Genomic DNA, 16,871 nt, shown 5'->3' with positions numbered 1-16,871 from the left:
CAAGGCTCAGGCCTTTTTATACCCCCTGGAATGAGGGGGTTCATGCTAGAAAGTCATCACGGGGTGGTGTTGATGTTTATACTCAGCCCCAGAGGAATCTGCTAATTAATTTATAATTTGGTTTCCAATAAGAAGTTCCTTTCCTCATAAAAGAGGCCAAGCTAGTCATTTGGCTAAAGCAGGACACTGGGCTCCTATCATTGACCACCAGGGGAAAGCTTCAGGACACATCTTCAAAGGATCAGCTCGGTGCCTGGGCCCTCATTACCAGGGTGGGGCTGCCAGGAGACCACAGCACCTGCCCCTATGCTGTCAATGGCCTTGCCCGTGGCACCCTCTGCCTTCTCAGGCCCTGAGAAAGGCTGGAGTTCCATGGGGCAGCAGTTATTCCTTTTAATGAGAACATTCCCTGTGGGCAGATGCTGGCCCCCCAAGGAGGAAATGTGTGGGTGCCAGAAGCCGCAAAGATACAGGCAGTGGTATAGATCCAAGGAGTCAGGAAACAGAACCTCTGAGGTTTCTAAACCTGTATCACCTTCCCACCCAGGGGAGACACAGACAGAAAGCCTAAGAATCAGGGGCATCTTTTCAGCTGCATGCTAGTAAGAAAGAGAGACATGAGGACCCCACTCCCAGAAAAGGACATCAGTGTCATGACAATCTCCGTGAGGCAGACACTCTATCTTGACCATCTCTGGATCCTTCCTTCATTTATCACTGCTCCACATTACAGACATGTCAGGAGTTCCATGATTGTTTTTTCAAAGGACAGGGGTAAATAGGCTAGAACAGGCTCTACTTTCACTTTCTGCAACGGAGGGTCTCACTTTGGGACCTCAGAGACGAGAAGCAGTGTGAATCAGCTCTCTTGAGAATTGACACTCTGCAGCTCTGGGATGAGCTAAGCTGGTGGGTTGGGTGAGGGGGAAACTGGAGCAGATGTCTCCAATTATAGAAGCGTTGGGCGTTCCTTAAGAAAGCAATAGGCAAGGGGTGTCTGGGTGACTCAGGTGGTGTCCAACTCTTGATTTTGGCTTTGGTCATGATCTCAGGGTCATGAAATCGAGCCCCGAGTCGGGCTCCACGCTGAGTGTGGAACCTGCTTAGGATTCTCTCTCTCTCTCTCTGCCCCATCCCTGTGCTCGCTTGCTCACTCTCTCTCTCTCTCTCTCTCTCTCTCAAAATAAATGAATCTTGAGACACCTGGGTGGCTCAGCAGTTGAGCACCTGCCTTCAGCCCAAGGCGTGACCCTGGAGTCCCGGGATTGAATCCCACATCGGACTCCCTGCATGGAGCCTGCTTCTCTCTCTGCCTGTCTCTGCCTCTGTGTGTGTGGGGGGGGGGGGGGGGTGTGTATGTGTGTCTCATGAATAAATAAATAAAATCTTTTTTAAAATAAAATAAATGAATCTTTAAAAAAAAGAAAGCAATAAGCAAAACCAGTGGTGTTCAGTCCTGCCTACAATATATCCATGGATTCACATACTTCATGTTTAATATGTGGGGTCAGAGAATCACTGTTTACTCATTAATCTTCCCAAAATAATATTAGGGTATAAGTACTTGTCTTATTTTTTTCTATTTGTTTTAATTTTTTTAAAGACTTTATTTATTCATAGAGACAGAGAGAGAGAGAGAGAGAGGGAGGGAGAGGCAGAGACACAGGCAGAGAGAGAAGCAGGCACTATGCAGAGAGCCTGACATGGGACTCAATCCAGGGTCTCCAGGATCATGCCCTGGGCTGCAGGCGGCACTAAACCACTGTGTCACCGGGGATGCCCTGTCTTATTTTTTTTCATCTATTACTAGAAGTGTTGGCAGAAGACCAGGGAAGAGGAAACACCATGCAGCCCTGTTCCCTGAAATATGTCACATAAATTCCCATTCCTTTGTCTGGAGTAACTATTTAGAGAAGACAATGGCAACAGATGGAAGGAGGTTATGATGGCATTACCAACTACATGGAATGAGACTCACCAGACCAGCCTTCAAAATCATAACCAGCATTTATTGAATCTCTGCAAGTACTAGGCACTGTGCTGGGTGCTTGGCATTAATTTGTCCACTTAATCCTTACCCAAGAAATTATAAAATAATTGTTATTGTAATAAGGCATAGCAGTAGGTTCTCAAAGTGTGGCCTCCTGTAACACTCAGGAACATGTTAGAGATGCAATTCCTCAGGTCTACCTCAGACCACCTGAATCAGAAATTCTGAGGATGGGGCCCAGCCACCTGTGTTAAACGAGGTCTCTAGGTGGGTTTGAAAGCCTCTAAGGTGTAGGAACATCTATATCTTGCCACCAGAATTCCTCTTGCAAAGATAACTGTTTTTACTTGAAAAAAATACATTAAGTTCTTGTTGTAGAAGATGGGACCCCAAGTGTCTGGAAGTTGTTGGCTGGCAAGACACCAGAGGGAGAAAGGGGAGAGGAACTCCAAGTTCCCAGGACAATCATGGAAGCAAAGGGTGAAGGAGAGAAGATTGCAGGAGTGAGGAAGACAGACACCAGAAAGAAGATGAGGGTCTGTGCTGTGGCATGCAGTCCCACTCCACAGTGTCTGCGAGACCTCCAGCAAAATCCACTAAACTCTAATGCTTGGCACAAACACCAATTCACATGACAGAGGAAAGACTGGATCTCATGTCCGAGTAGAAGGACAAGGAGGAAAAGGAAACTCCATTCCACTCATGTGGAAAAGGAGGACAGCGGGATTCAAAGCCCCAACTGGATGGGGATGGGTGGCCCCAGGGTGGTAAGATACACAGCCGGGTCTCAAACCCAGCTCTGTCTGAGTCCAAAGCCTATCCACTGTACCCCAATGCCTCTGAGACCAAAGCCAACTCCTGGCCAAGTAGTATATTTGAAAAAGGAGAGAGAAGGGAAGTCACTCAGAGAGGGGCAAGGAAATGGGAGTAGACATGGAAAAACACCAGTGAGAGCTGGGGGTGATGTCCAGAGTGGAGGGCCCATGTAAACAAGATAGGTAGGAGGCACCTGGGTGGCTCAGTTGGTTCGGTGCCTTCAGCTTAGGTCATGATCCCAGGGTTCTGGGATTGAGCCCCACATCGGGCTCCCTGCTCAGCGGGGAGCCTGCTTCTCCCTCTCCCTCTGTTGTTCCCCCTGCTTGTTCTCTCTCTCTTTCTCTCCCTCAAATAAATAAAATCTTTCTTTAAAAAACAGTCAATAGTATTTACCCCAAAGATACTGATGTAGTGAAATGCCAGGATACCTGCACCCAAATGTTCATAGCAGCAATGTCCACAATAGTCAAGCTGTGGAAGGAGCCACGATGCCCTTTGACAGATGAATGGATAAACATGTGGTATATATATACAATGAAATATTATTCAGCCATCAGAAAAGACTAATACCCTCCATTTTCTTCAACAAGGATGGAACTGGAGGTTTTATGCTGAGTGAAATAAGTCAATCAGAGAAGGACAATCACATGTGGTTTCACTCATACATGTAATATAAAAAATATTGAAAGGGATTATAAGGGAAAGGAGGGAAACTGAGTGGGAAAAATTAGAGATGGAGACAAACCACGAGAGACTCCTAACTCCGGGAAACAAATAAAGGGTTGCAGAGGAGGAGGTGGATGGGGGGATGGGGTAGCTGAGTGATGGGCACTGAGGAGGGCACTTGATGGGATGAGCACTGGGTGTTATACTATATGTAGGCAAACTGAATTTAAATTTTTTTAAAGATTTTATTTATGTATTCATGAGAGAGGCAGAGACAAAGGCAGAGGGAGAAGCAGACTCCCCACGGGAAGCCCGATGTGGGACTCGGGGTAGGATGCCCACAGGGGTCTGGCCCTAGACTGTCTCCTTCCCTCCATCCTTTGAAAAACAAGATTGACTCCAGATTAAAGACTTATCAAAGTTGAATTTAGGTAGTTCTATCATCCAAAAAGCCAGTTTGCCAACCTGCCCATAGTGTTGTGTCATCAAACATAAGTAGAAGGCTCTCCAGACATTTGAGGGAAGCTTCCAACATCATAGAGATGAAACAAAACAAGCAAACAAACAAAACAGTGAATGGGGAATTGGGAGAAACAGAAAAATGCAGAATCTAAGATAATCTATTAATATGTATATACATGGGTGTGTGTTTCTCAATAACCTCAGAGATAAGAATGGCAGTCGTGAAACAAGAGCTAGATGTTATAAAAGAGGAACAGGGAACAAAAAAATAACCCTTTGGAATTAAAAATATGATAACTGAAATTTAAAGTTCAGTGCAGATGTTTGAAATTAAAGGAGAGAAAAAAGCCAGAGCTGAGATAATAGTCTAAAGCACTGTTCAGGGATCTGCTAGCACTAAGCAATGCCAGAGCTGCCTGAGGCCCTGAACCCTCCACCGCCCCCCAATGCTGCTGCCATCCCAGAAGGTCCTCCCCCAATGAAGGAGCCCCCAACTCTGGCTGCACACTGGATAGCTTTTTAAAACCCCAACACCAGGCCATATCCCAGACCAGCTACATCAAGAATGCTGGGGGTCAGACTAGGCATCCATATGCTCTCCAGATCATTCCAATGTGCGGCCAAGGTTGAGAATCTCTGACTCAATGGGAAGAGCATAATACTCAAAGAGCACAAACAGATGAAGTAAATAAGTGGCGAGGCTATGCAGGATCTGGTTCGCTGCATCTTGGAGGGAAGTAAGATAGGTTTGGAAGGGGTTTGAACCACAAAGGATGTTACACAGAGGAAGTGTGGCTGATGTGAAATGGAGTCAACCGGAGCCATGTGCTCAAGAGAGCACTCTTGCACTGCTTGCTGACTGTGGTTCGCCCATGCCTAGCTTTCCTCCAAGTCAGAAAAGACAGTAAACCATGGAACTGCATCTCTACTTTGGCTGCTAGGCATTTCTGTCTGGAAGGAGAGCTCAGAAATGAAACTCTGGGCAGGGAAAAGGCAGCCTCAGAGCAATCCAGGCCTCCAGCTAAGATAGACAGTCAACTACACTGAGCCATTTTCAAAGGCCCAGCATATGCTCAGCCAAGCAGCATGGACCGCATAGTATGGTTAGCATCATGGCCTCTGTTTTACTGACGAGGAAACTGACACTCAGCAAGGGACTACCCACTGCTTAACGCTCCCACCAGCAGAAAGTGGTGGGGTCAGGATTTGAACCTGGTTCAATCTGACTCCACATTTCGAGCCTGTCTTCATGACACTAATGCCATGACCCCTTCAGCAGGCCTCCTCCTATCACTGAGGCAGGGAGTGGGTGACCTTCCTTTCTCACCCCAAGGCCTCCCTCTGATGAGGGTCAGTCCTGCTTCTGGCACCTGACACACTGCCTGGCCCAGGGAGGTGCTTAGAGATGGTTTGTTGAATGAACTGAATGATCATGGGACCATCATTCTCTTCAGGCATCTGAGTCTCAACAGAACTAGCTACAGTGTTGCAAGAAGACCAAAGCTGAGGTGGTATGGGATGCCAGGAGCGAGGGGACTAGGAGAAACCAAAGACCCAGGCCCTCCTTTAATGGGGAGTTAGGAAGGGGATGACTCTAAAGTTGAATCAGGGTGAGTTATACCAGGCCCCCTTAAGGGGTGGGAGTCTCAGGCCCACCTTGGTTAGCATATTTCCCCAAACAGTTCTCCATTTTGTGCACTGTTACATTTTGTGCACTGTTGTGCACTGTTATGTTTAAGAGAGAGAGAGTGGGTGGAGGGAGAGGACATGGGAAAGAATCCCAAGCAGACTCCACACACTGAGTGCAGAACCATACACAGGGCTCGATCTAATAACCCTGAGATCATGACCTGAGCTGAAACCAATAGTCAGATGCTTAACTGACTGAGCCACCCAGGCAGCCCACAACTCTCTTAACATCACTAAAATTCCTGGGACCCCTGGATGGCTCAGCAGTTTGGCATCAGCCTTCGGTCCGGGGTGCGATCCTGGAGTCCCGGGATCGAGTCTCATGTTGGGTTCCCTGCGTGGAGCCTGCTTCTCCCTCTGCCTGTGTCTCTGCCTCTCTCTCTCTCTCTCTCTCTATCTCTCTCTCTCTCAGGAATGAATAAATAAAATCTTTTTTTTTTTTTAATCAGTAAATTCCATAGTGGTGCTCTTGACATCTTATGAAGAGCACAAGGCTATCTGGAGAAAAACCACCTCTCTTTCTACCTGAGAAAGTTTTACCTTCATCTCCATTTCCCATCGGGATCCATGGAGCTTGACATTTGTCTGGTCTGTTAAGGGAGGACAGTCTGGACATAAATGAGAGCCTTTGGGCCAAGATGCCAAGAGCTCTCACCTCCATGTGGAAATGCTCTTGTACCCAAAGACACCGTGTGTGGCATCAGATGCCAAAGACACAGAGAACATGATGAGTCTCTTATGGACAAGAATCTCTGAATTGTGGGTGGAGCTCACAATGGCAGGCTCAGTCTCCCACCTGCAGGGGTGTGAGTTTGGGGGCAATCTGCTGAGCTGGGGAGCTCTGTGAAAGTATTGCGGTGGAAGGAGTGAAATGGAAATACCTGGATATGAGAACCACAGGCATAAAATGAAAAGCAGCCTGAAATGCTGTACTAGCCTCAGCTTTATCACCTCCTCTGGGATGCCAGGGTGGCCATGTAGAATAAGAAGGGACATAGGAGAGGTCTGAAAATACAGTTCACCACAGGGGAATCTTGGAGAAACATCTTCATCAGGAAAGCTGAGCAGCTCAATAAAAAGCCCCACTGGAGGCCCTTAGCCACCCCAAACAGGGCCACAGGGACCCTGTCATCCCCAGGGTCAAATGTGGTCAAACATCTCAGTTCATCTGCCCAGGAGTCACCCCTCTTCACCCCACAGAGACACAAAACAGGGATACCAGCACGGTGCCAGTTAGGCGAGAGCCAAAGCCAATACACTTTATTATTCTGCCCACAAAAGCTCTCTGTTGCATTCCAGAACCCACTAAAGAGCACCCGGAAAGAAAACCTGACCCAGGAGGCAGCCTGAGAACAGAGAGCATGGCTGACACCCACTGAAATGATGAGGAGGCTTTCCGAGATGGCCAGCCTTAGTGACAGGCTTGGAGAGACTGAGGGATATTAGTTGCAGTGAGCCCCCTCGGAGCCCGGCTCCAGCACCCTGGGCTCTGCACAGAGAGAGGGGATGGGGCTTTAGGGTTAGGGTTGAAAAAAGGCCAAGTACAGGCCCTGGAGACAATGGCCTCGGCTTTCTGGGCCGGTCACTCTCAGAACCGGCCCCCCGGGCAGGGCACACAAATGGGGCGGGGGCTGCAGGTGTTACGGACTGCAGCAGGACCGCAGGAGACTGCAGGAAGACAGGGGAGGCACGACTTGGCTGGCGAGTGGTCAGGGGCACACGGGTTACCAGGCAGCCTAAGAGAAAGAGAAAGTTCTGGTTACGGTGATTTTCCCATTGCTGTTTTCAATAGCTCAGAGCACCTTAAAAATCACTTAGTCCTGCCCCCTTGTTTTACCAATGGGGGGAAAATAGACACCCAGGGAGAAAAAGGACTGCCAGGGTCACACAATGCATTTGTGCTAAGACCGGAATGAAAACCCCAGGGCTCCTGAAGGCAGATGCTGGGCTCTTGCCAGGCACCAGGCAGTCTCCCCAGAACTTGGTAGACTCAATCGGGAAGACGAGGGAGAATGCAGCGACACTCACTTGCCCTCCTCGCTCTCCAGCAGGCCCCGGTACGTGTTGATCTCGCCCTCCAGCCGGGCCCGCACGTCCAGCAGCACCTGGTACTCCTGGTTCTGCCGCTCCAGGTCAGCCCGGATCTCGGCCAGCTGCGCCTCCACGTTGCCAATCAGGCACTGCATCTGGGCCAGCTGAGAGCTGTAGCGCGCCTCTGTCTCCGCCAGGGTGGATTCCAAAGCATCTCGCTGTGAGGGTAAGGGTTGGGTAGGCAAGATGAAGGTGAGAGCAGAGGAAGACATAGACATGGCCAACATGCACATGAGAAAATGCTCCGCATCACTTGCCATCAGGGAAATACAAATCAAAACCACAAAGAGATCCCACCTCACACCAGTGAGAATGGGGAAAATTAACAAGGCAGGAAACAACAAATGTTGGAGAGGATGTGGAGAAAAGGGAACCCTCTTAAGCTGTTGGTGGGAATGTGAACTGGTGCAGCCACTCTGGAAAACTGTGTGGAGGTTCCTCAAAGAGTTAAAAATAGACCTGCCCTACGACCCAGCAATTGCACTGTTGGGGATTTACCCCAAAGATTCAGATGCAATGAAACGCCGGGACACCTGCACCCCGATGTTTATAGCAGCAATGTCCACAATAGCCAAACTGTGGAAGGAGCCTTGGTGTCCATCGAAAGATGAATGGATAAAGAAGATGTGGTTTATGTATACAATGGAATATTACTCAGCCATTAAAAACGACAATACCCACCATTTGCTTCAACGTGGATGGAACTGGAGGGTATTATGGTGAGTGAAGTAAGTCAATTGGAGAAAGGCAAACATTATATGTTCTCATTCATTTGGGGAATATAAATAATAGTGAAAGGGAATAGAAGGGAAGGGAGAAGAAATGTGTGGGAAATATCAGAAAGGGAGACAGAACATAAAGACTCCTAACTCTGGGAAACGAACTAGGGGTGGTGGAAGAGGAGGAGGGCGGGGGGGGGCACTGGGTGGCGGGCACTGAGGGGGGCACTTGACGGGATGAGCACTGGGTGTTATTCTGTATGTTGGTAAATTGAACACCAATAAAAAATTAATTTATTAAAAAAAAGATGAAAGTGAGAGGTCAGAGAGATGCACTTAATCCACGTGGATCTCAGCGAGTCCTCAGAATCCAAGAACAGAAGGTCCAGGAATCACTTTGAAGCAGGATACACCACAATCAGACATCTCATTTGAGATGGCAGATAGCCCCTGTAGCCTCCTTGATCTAGAGAGTTATCTCCTGGTTAATAATATCTCTAAGGAAGTGATAATTACTCAGAATGAATCTACTTATACAAGCATAAGAGCTGCTGCCAGGACATGTCAGTTGCTATAGGTCTCCCGTGTTTTACCACTGGGACATTTGTGAATGGAGGCTGGGACCTCATTCCCTCTACTCAGAAAATCCCTGATGCTCAAGAACTTGAACCCCTGGAGCCTGCCTCTGTGGTCAGAGCCTGGAGGCGCAGGGGCTCATGTGCTGCTGAGTCTGGTCACCCAGCAGCCCTCCTCAAGCCTCGGGCTCACCATGCTCTGCTGGGCCTGCAGCTCGATCTCCAGGGCGTTGACCGTGCGCCTCAGCTCAATGATCTCCGCCTGGCAGGACTGCAGCTGCTCTGAGCTGGACACCACCTGCTGGTTCAGCTCCTCGGTCTGAAACATACACACAGGACTGGTCAGGAACCTCAGGACTCAGCTTCAGAGGTCTACAGAGGCCACATAGAATCATGAGCCAAGAAGGATCTTCCAGAACACCCAGTCCAACCCATTCATTTCATCCCTGAGGACATTCTGCTTAGAGGACAGCAACCTGCCCAAGGCGCACAGCACAACATTGAAACAGAGCCAAGGCTCAAGCTCAGTTTCTTGACTCGGAGCCCCAAGTTCAATTCTGTTTGACCCACCTTGTGTCTCTGGTGTACTGTTTGCAGGTACCTACCTGAGTGTTGAACCATTCTTCAGCATCCCGGCGGTTATTCTCCACCAGGGTCTCATACTGACACCTCATCTCATCCAGGACACGGTTCAGGTCAACTGGCGGGGCAGCGTCCACCTCAACATTGAGCCGGTCACCAAGCTGGCAGCGCAGCGAGTTTACTTCCTATGGCACAGATCAGGGTCAGCACGAACTTTCCCAGCTGACTGCCTCACCCACCCTCCTCTCCTGTTCCCCCATTCACCTCCTCCCTGTGCTTACTTGCTCACCTCCTCCCCTGTGCTCACCTCCTCATGGTTCTTCTTGAGGCACAGCAGCTCCTCCTTCAGGGACTCCACCTGGGCCTCCAGGTCAGATTTGCACAGGGTCAGATCATCCAGGATCCTGCGCAGACCATTCATGTCTGACTCCACCAGCTGCCGCATGGACACCTCCGTCTCATACCTGGCAAGTACATAACAGGATGCCTGAAGGTACATTTCCTTTTTGTGTCCAAGTCAGATCCCATCCCAGGTTGTCCTGGTTCTGTGTGTCCTGCCTTAATGCCTCAGTGACTTAGTGCAGCCAAAACCCTGCATCCCAGCACCACCAATGTCCAATTCCTCCGGCCCCCAACCAAGGAGCAAGCAGGACACTCACTTGGTTCTGAAGTCGTCTGCAGCCAACTTGGCATTGTCGATCTGCACCACCAACCTGGCATTCTCTGCTTTGGTGCACAGGGTCTGGGGAAATAAAGGAGTGGCATCAGTGAAAGGAAGGACAATCTGCTGGCTAGAGCTCCTCAAAACTGGCAAGGGCCACCTCCAGAGGGAGGGAGTCAACCATCCCTGGATTTCCAGCATCTGAGGCTCCAATGAAGGCTTACAGGCATGCAGTAGGGATCGGACAAGGAAGCTTCTGCAGCTCCTCCCAGGGCAGTGCCTCTGGGTCCTGTAACCTGGCGTAGAGGGGGAGATGTGGAAATCCTGCAGCAAAGACTGGCATGGTGGTTGCCTCTTATCTTCCTATCTCCCAGGCCACTGGGCACTCAATCACAGCATACTCTGTGATTCCTTGGTCAGAATTGGTCTCTCCCAGGAGCCAGCAGGGACCCTCAGGGGATGTGGCCTGGGCAAGAAGGAAATTTCTGATGGGCTTTTCCTTCTCTGAGTTCTTTATAGAAAACATGATATGCACCAAAAAATCAAGTCCAGTCTCCTCATCTTAAAAAAACGAAAAAAAAAGAAGAAATTAAAACTAATAGAGGTAGACCATGCTAGCAAAGGTTATGCAGCCAGTTAGTTCATAGAGCCTGTGTTCAAGCTCTGGCTCCCCCACCTGCCAGCTGGACCACCTGGAATAAATCACTTAACCAGCCTGAGCTTTGATGTTCTCATCTGTAAATTGAGCTGATGATAGCTCCCTCACCAGATGACTGGGAGGAGCAAATGAAGCCGCAAATGTGAACACTCTCTGTGCCCTCTGGAGTGTCCCACGGGAGCAAGCTACTACCACAAGTAATCTGGCTTCCAGTCCAGTGCTCATGACATCAGACTCCTGGGCAGCCAGAGCCACCCTCACCCTAAACCTCTTACCTTCTTCTGGAGCTCCTCGATGGTCCGGAAGTAAGACTGGTAGTCGGGGCACAGGTAGGGCACCTGCTGCTCACACCACTCCCGGATGCGGCTCTCCAGGCTGGCATTCTCCTGCTCCAGCTGGCGCACCTTCTCCAGGTAGCTGGCCAGGCGGTCGTTCAGGGACTGCATGGTCTCCTTCTCGCTGCCAGTGAGGACACTCTCCCCAAACCAGCCCCCGCCCAGGCTGTAGCTGGTGGCAAAGCCTCCGGGTGGGAGGCAGAGAGCAGGGAGGCAGCTGGCAGGCCTGCAGCTGATCCTGGTAGGCCCGACCGAGCACGCGGAGAAACTCCGGGCCCCTCGGGAGAGGCTCGGGAGCTTGCAAGAGCTGCTGGAGTACATCGCCGACACTCGAGCAGAGCCCCCGCTGGCCCCGCCCAGACCCTTGAGAGACCCCGAAGAGAAGCTGGCCTTGAGGCACTTAGAAGCCATGGCCTCAGCAGCCCGGACACAAGTGATAGGTCTTCGAGCCCCGGTGCCCCCCGATGCGGAGAAGCAGCTCCTCACCCCGGGTTTATATCTCCGCTCCAGTGGGCGTTGGCCTTTACAAAGGGTTTTCTCCTCATTAAAGTTAATACCACTTTCTATAAGAACCCCTCATTACCCTGTTATTTATCTTCCCGTGAACATTTCCTGGCCTCGTAAAACGGGAGCCCGTTGAACTGATGGCTATGTCGAGACGTCTCCTCCGCCCCCTGTTGCACAGAAGACCAAGTATCCATCAGTTCTTCAAAGCGGCCTGTCATCCAAGCCCAGACCTCAGCCTCTGCATTAGGAGGTGTGGGAATCCACAGCCACGGTCTCGGCTTTCTTCAGCATTATCTCCTTTTATGGGCCCAAGGAAGTAGAGGAGGCCTCTAGTTTGGCCCCTGGGCAATGGAAGAGCAAGCCTGGTTGTTGCAGGAAGCAGAAACCTCATGCCCAAGGAGACACAGAAGGTTCCAGAATGGTCCTGGCAATATGGCTATAGTGACCAACTATCCCAGTTTCTGCAGGACAGTTCTGGTTTTAGTGTCAATACCCGCATAGCCCTGGGAACCCCTCAGTCCCATGCAAAATGGGAAAATTGGTCGCCCCAGGCAGAGCAGAGCCTCGGTGGACAAACCCCCCACTCCCTCCCTCCCTCAACCAGGAAATCCGGCTGGTTGTATAGCCCCCACATCAGCCAAAACAACTAGAGGTCAGCTAACTGAGCACCTGCCCATGGTGACACTTACCATGTACAGAAAGGTATGTCTTCCCAGGCCCTGGCTGAAAAGCAGAGAATCCTTTCCTGCTGGCTGCTTTCAGGGCTGAGGTGGAGTGTGGGGGCATGATCACAGACCTCCTCAGAAGACACAGTCTGAACTCCAGAGTTTTATCTCTGCTATGGGAGTCATCTGGGCTGATGTCCAAAAGTTTGACAAGGGTGAGATATTTTTCCAGAAAACCCAATGCCAAGTGAGAGAGGCCTGGACGAGGGGCTGAGAACTGAGCCAGAGAGCAGGTGAAGCTATAGATGGGACCTCATTGTGTGGAGCCCCACGCAACTCGCCTTCCAGTCTGCCCTGTGGTTTGGGGTCCCACTTACTCTTCTAGGGACAGGTTTTACCTTCCTGTCAGGAGAATGGCCATGAGGTGAGTGCCAGCAGCTTTCCTGATGCAACGCTCACTGCTGTCCCGTGCATGGTCTCACTTCACCTTCATGCTGCCCTGTGAGCCTAGGCTTGTTACCCCCACCTCTGAGATAAGGAAACATCTAGAACAGTGCCTGCGCCTGGTGAGTGCTCGGGAATGGCAACCACTGTGATTACCAGTCCCCACATGGGTGGAGTCTTGCTGTACTTAAACTGTGAGTGCTAAGCAGCTGTCACTAGGGAGTGGAGATGGGCGCTGAGCCCCTAGGCCATCATCCCACAGGCCAGGTGCATGTGTTTGGGGACCCTCAGATATAGAACTCTCATGAGTCATCATACCCTCCCACACCTAAGAGCCTGTTGTGACCAGCATCTGCCCAGCAGTAACCCCAGGCCCACTGGCTGCCTCACCTTCTCCTCCCTAGAAATCTACTGTGTCCCAGTGCAAAGGACACAGCCCAGCTGAGAGCCTGGAGGAGCCTCCTTTGGTGTTCGTGTTTTCTATCCATGTGAGTACAGGGCTCCACCAAAGCCCTGCTAAGCTATAGCTTCCCATGGTATGGGTTCGATGAGGGCCATCTGGATCCACAGGATCTGGAGAACCCAACAGCAGCCAAAGCCCAGGAAGCCCCATGCTGTTTATACAGCCGTGGGGGTCACATGGGTTCCTAGGCAGGGCTCCACGCCTGTGCTGCCCGGAATGGGTTTGTCTTCCTCCATACTGCCCAATTAATGGCAAGGCTAATGGTACCAGCCACCAGCCACTAAGCACTTAGGACTGCCAGGCCCCATGCTGAGCTCTCTGCAGACATTCTCTCATTCACTGCTCAGAACAATCTCATGAGATTGGCATCATCATTTAGTAGATGAGTAAACTGAGGCTTGGAATGCTTCAGAAACCTACCCCTGCTCCAGCCCTGCTTTGCCCTCCCAGCTCTGAATGCCCGTGGCAGTGACCGATGGCTGATCTGTTGGCCCTCCCTTCACTGATGTCCTCAGATTATATGCTGTTTGAGCCCAGTCTTTCCAGGGAGACTATAAGTTCTTGGAGGCAAGGACAGACCTCCTACTCCTCTTGAAATCTCTATTGTGCAAGCACAGTGCTGGCTTCCAGATGTCTCAGAAGGAAAGGGTAAATGAATGAATGCTTTGCCCGGAGTGAATTGTGCTAAATAAGAAATTTTGAGAGAAGGAGAATGTAAAAAAAAAAAAAAAAAAAAAAGGAATAAGGAAGGAAGGAGAAAAAAAGTGGGTAGGGAGCTGGGAGGGAAAGACATTTCCAAAATCAGTCTTACTATCCCTACTGCTATGGATGCCAAACTAAAGAAATCAGGCTGCTCTGTGTAGGGGAGCAGCGCCCGCCCACACTAACCCTAAGAAAGTGTTCTCTGGGCCAAAAGCCATTCTGCCAGAGGGAGCCAAGCCCACAAGCCAATTCTGTGCTCAAGGCATAGCTAAAAATTCTTGATAAGTTTTTTTAGGTAATTTTATAAGACATATAAATGATATTTTTAGGGGCACCCGGTGGCTCAGTCATTTGAGAGTCCAATTCTTGATTTCAGCTCAGGTCGTAATATCAGGGTCATGAGATCAAACCCCGTATCGGGATCTAGGGTGTCTGCGGAGTGTCTGTTTGAGATCCTCCTTTTCCCTCTGCTCCTCCCCCTGCTTGTGCTTTCGTACTCTCTCTCTCTCTCTCAAATAAATCTTTAGAAACAAACCTATAAGTAATATTTTTAAGCTCTGAAGTAGCCTCTAAGTCATTCTGGTCTATTTCCATTCTTCTTAGCCCTCTTTTTATTAACCAAATAATTACCTGGAACCCCTTATCAACAAGAACTGATCTTGTGTAGTAAGTATGCTAATTATTTCCCCCCAGGACCTGTGGACTCTGCTGAGATGGGGTCTGCTTCATCCCCAGAACATGCCATGAGTACTCCCGGCCATACTCTAAAATACCCTTCATCCTCCTCCTTCCTGCTCTGCCCATCCTTCAAGGACCCCAGTAATTCCAAATCTTCCCTAAATCCCCAGCTCTCAATGGTCTATCCCCACCCTGAGAACCTGACAGCCTGCCCCACACCCACACTTGCCATCCCTAGTGCTGCGTAGCAGCGGGGGCGGTTGTCTCCCCAGCTGGGTTATTAGCTTCTTGAGGACTGAGCCTGTGATCCCACACTGGGTCCAGTTGCTTCCCTGGTGCCCCCACTTCTCCCTAGACGCACCTCTGCATTAGCACTGGGCTTTTCATGCATGGGGTACATCTGTTTCGGTACACATCTGTTGACTGACTAATTGATTTGAGTGTGTGTGAATGAGAAAGATAGCCAGATAGCCTCTCAGGAAAGTATGAACAAGATCAGAACCACCTTGAAATAAAGTGTTATGTTCACTCTAGGGAAATTTTATAAAAATGTAATGTTTTATATCATGTCTTTCTTGATGTCAAGAAAAGAGCAAGACACAGGCATCAAAAAATTTCAGAGGGCATTTCCTAAGTCTGCCACTGGCTATGCCAGGGTGGATCCCCAGCAGGGTTAAGTTCTGGCCAACACCACAGTGAGTGATTTAAACTGGAACTCAGCTAACAAGGTGTGTGAGGTTGAGAATAGGAAGGCTTCCTTAACCGGTGCAGATGCCCTGAAAATTTCATTAAAAACTAGGCAAAGCTACATGAAGAAAGCACCTACAATCACACAGGGCAGTCTGAGACCCCAAGATGAGGCACGTCATAAACTGTAGAGTGCACCGAGAAAGGGAACACACTGTGCAGTGTGAGGAGTTGACAGTGTGATTATTTGTCGGGACACAACCCTGTGTGGTCTGTCTGCCTGCAGTAGCAGGGCAGCTCGAATAGAAGGCTCAGTCCCAAAAAAAAAAAAAAAAAAAAAATAGAAGGCTCAGTCCCCTGCCTGATTCCTGGCTGTATCCAAGCACCAGCAATCGGGTGGGATGCGCTCTGTGCACCCCTGGCGGCCCACCTCGCCTCTCTGCAGCCTCAGGCCAGAGTGGGAAGAGACAGACCTCAGGCCCCAGAGCAGTGTGGAGCACAGAGAGAAGCAGAGCAGACCAGGGCTACACCTCTGGCTTTGTCCAGCAGGTAGTAATGATTCAGGTTGTGGAGGGGGAAAGAGAGACACTGTACACTGGGAAGAGCACCAGAGTCAGATTCTGAATAGTAGGACAAAGGCCTCTTCTCTGCCACTCACTGCTGTGTGGTCTGGGGCAAGTTGCTGTCCTCTCTGGGCCTGTGTTCTCAACTAAAGAATAAATCAGAGGGACAAAGAAGGCATGGGGCCCTCAGAGTCCTCATAGGCCATGCTTCTCCAATCAGAGGGGTGTCCGGGGCCCAGTACAGTTAGGCTGGATGCCCAGAAGCACACAGCCCAGCCAGTAGGATCTGGGGCACTCTGACCTCTGCCCCACAGTGAAGTTCCTTACCGCCCCCCCGCCGTCCCGCTCCATGTCTGATCCCCCACACTTCATTGTCACTGCCTCTCACTTCATCCCTGTATCCAGCACTAGGGACAGGGAGTCACTTGGCCCTCCTGCCTTCATCTCCCAGCTCCCCTCCCTGAGGTGGTCTCCTCAAGCTGGCTGCCCGATGTTTGCTGCTCCCTGGCTGATCCTGGAAACCTGTCCCCTAAACCACCACCAGTGTCAGGCCAGGGGGTGAGCCAGCAGGGTGATAAAAGCTAGACAAAGGAGGAGAAGCTTGAAGGGAAGGACAGGTAACCACCAGATCCAGGCAGGGCAACCGAGGAAGGCTGGCTTGGGAGTCTTTGCCCCTTGTGGGGCCACCCCAGGTGGGTACCCATGGGCAGGGCCAAGCCTATAGGTGATGGCTATACCCATCTGTTCTTGTGGGCCAGGGCCGGAGGTATCACCATTTTTAAATGTTTTTCATCACCCTGTCACTTCCCACTGCTTAGACCCAAAGAAGACAGACCTGAAACCAAAACCCACAACTTTACTGTGACCCTTGATCAAACATCCCCACTAACTAACCTCATGAGAATAGACAGAGTCAAG

General features: G+C 50.3%; 1 protein-coding gene across 1 annotated transcript; it reads right to left on the bottom strand.

Annotated features, from left to right (window-relative positions):
* Window positions 1-6,850: 6,850 nt before the first annotated feature.
* KRT35 (keratin 35) lies at window positions 6,851-14,055 on the bottom strand. The gene is made up of 7 exons (XM_072747264.1): window positions 11,185-14,055; window positions 10,250-10,332; window positions 9,898-10,054; window positions 9,614-9,775; window positions 9,202-9,327; window positions 7,652-7,872; window positions 6,851-7,359 (listed from the first exon to the last, which is right to left on the bottom strand). Exons 1-7 carry the CDS (start codon window positions 11,653-11,655, stop codon window positions 7,212-7,214), a joined length of 1,368 nt encoding a protein of 455 aa, XP_072603365.1. The 5' UTR covers window positions 11,656-14,055; the 3' UTR covers window positions 6,851-7,211.
* Between the last annotated feature and the right edge of the window lie 2,816 nt (window positions 14,056-16,871).

The sequence above is a fragment of the Vulpes vulpes genome, chromosome 2, assembly GCF_048418805.1.
Source record: "Vulpes vulpes isolate BD-2025 chromosome 2, VulVul3, whole genome shotgun sequence".
Classification (NCBI taxonomy): Eukaryota; Metazoa; Chordata; class Mammalia; order Carnivora; family Canidae; genus Vulpes; species Vulpes vulpes.
This window is presented reverse-complemented; position numbering and strand designations above follow the sequence as displayed.

What these genes read in the sequence shown, in the direction of transcription:
- KRT35 (XM_072747264.1), bottom strand. Translation starts at nt 11,655, where the DNA reads ATGGCTTCTAAGTGCCTCAAGGCCAGCTTCTCTTCGGGGTCTCTCAAG. An exon ending in GCAGACGACTTCAGAACCAA is followed by an intron (nt 10,055 to 10,249) that starts GTGAGTGTCCTG and finishes TGTACTTGCCAG; the next exon opens with GTATGAGACGGAGGTGTCCA. An exon ending in CTGGAGAGCGAGGAGGGCAA is followed by an intron (nt 7,360 to 7,651) that starts GTGAGTGTCGCT and finishes TCTTTCTCTTAG; the next exon opens with GCTGCCTGGTAACCCGTGTG.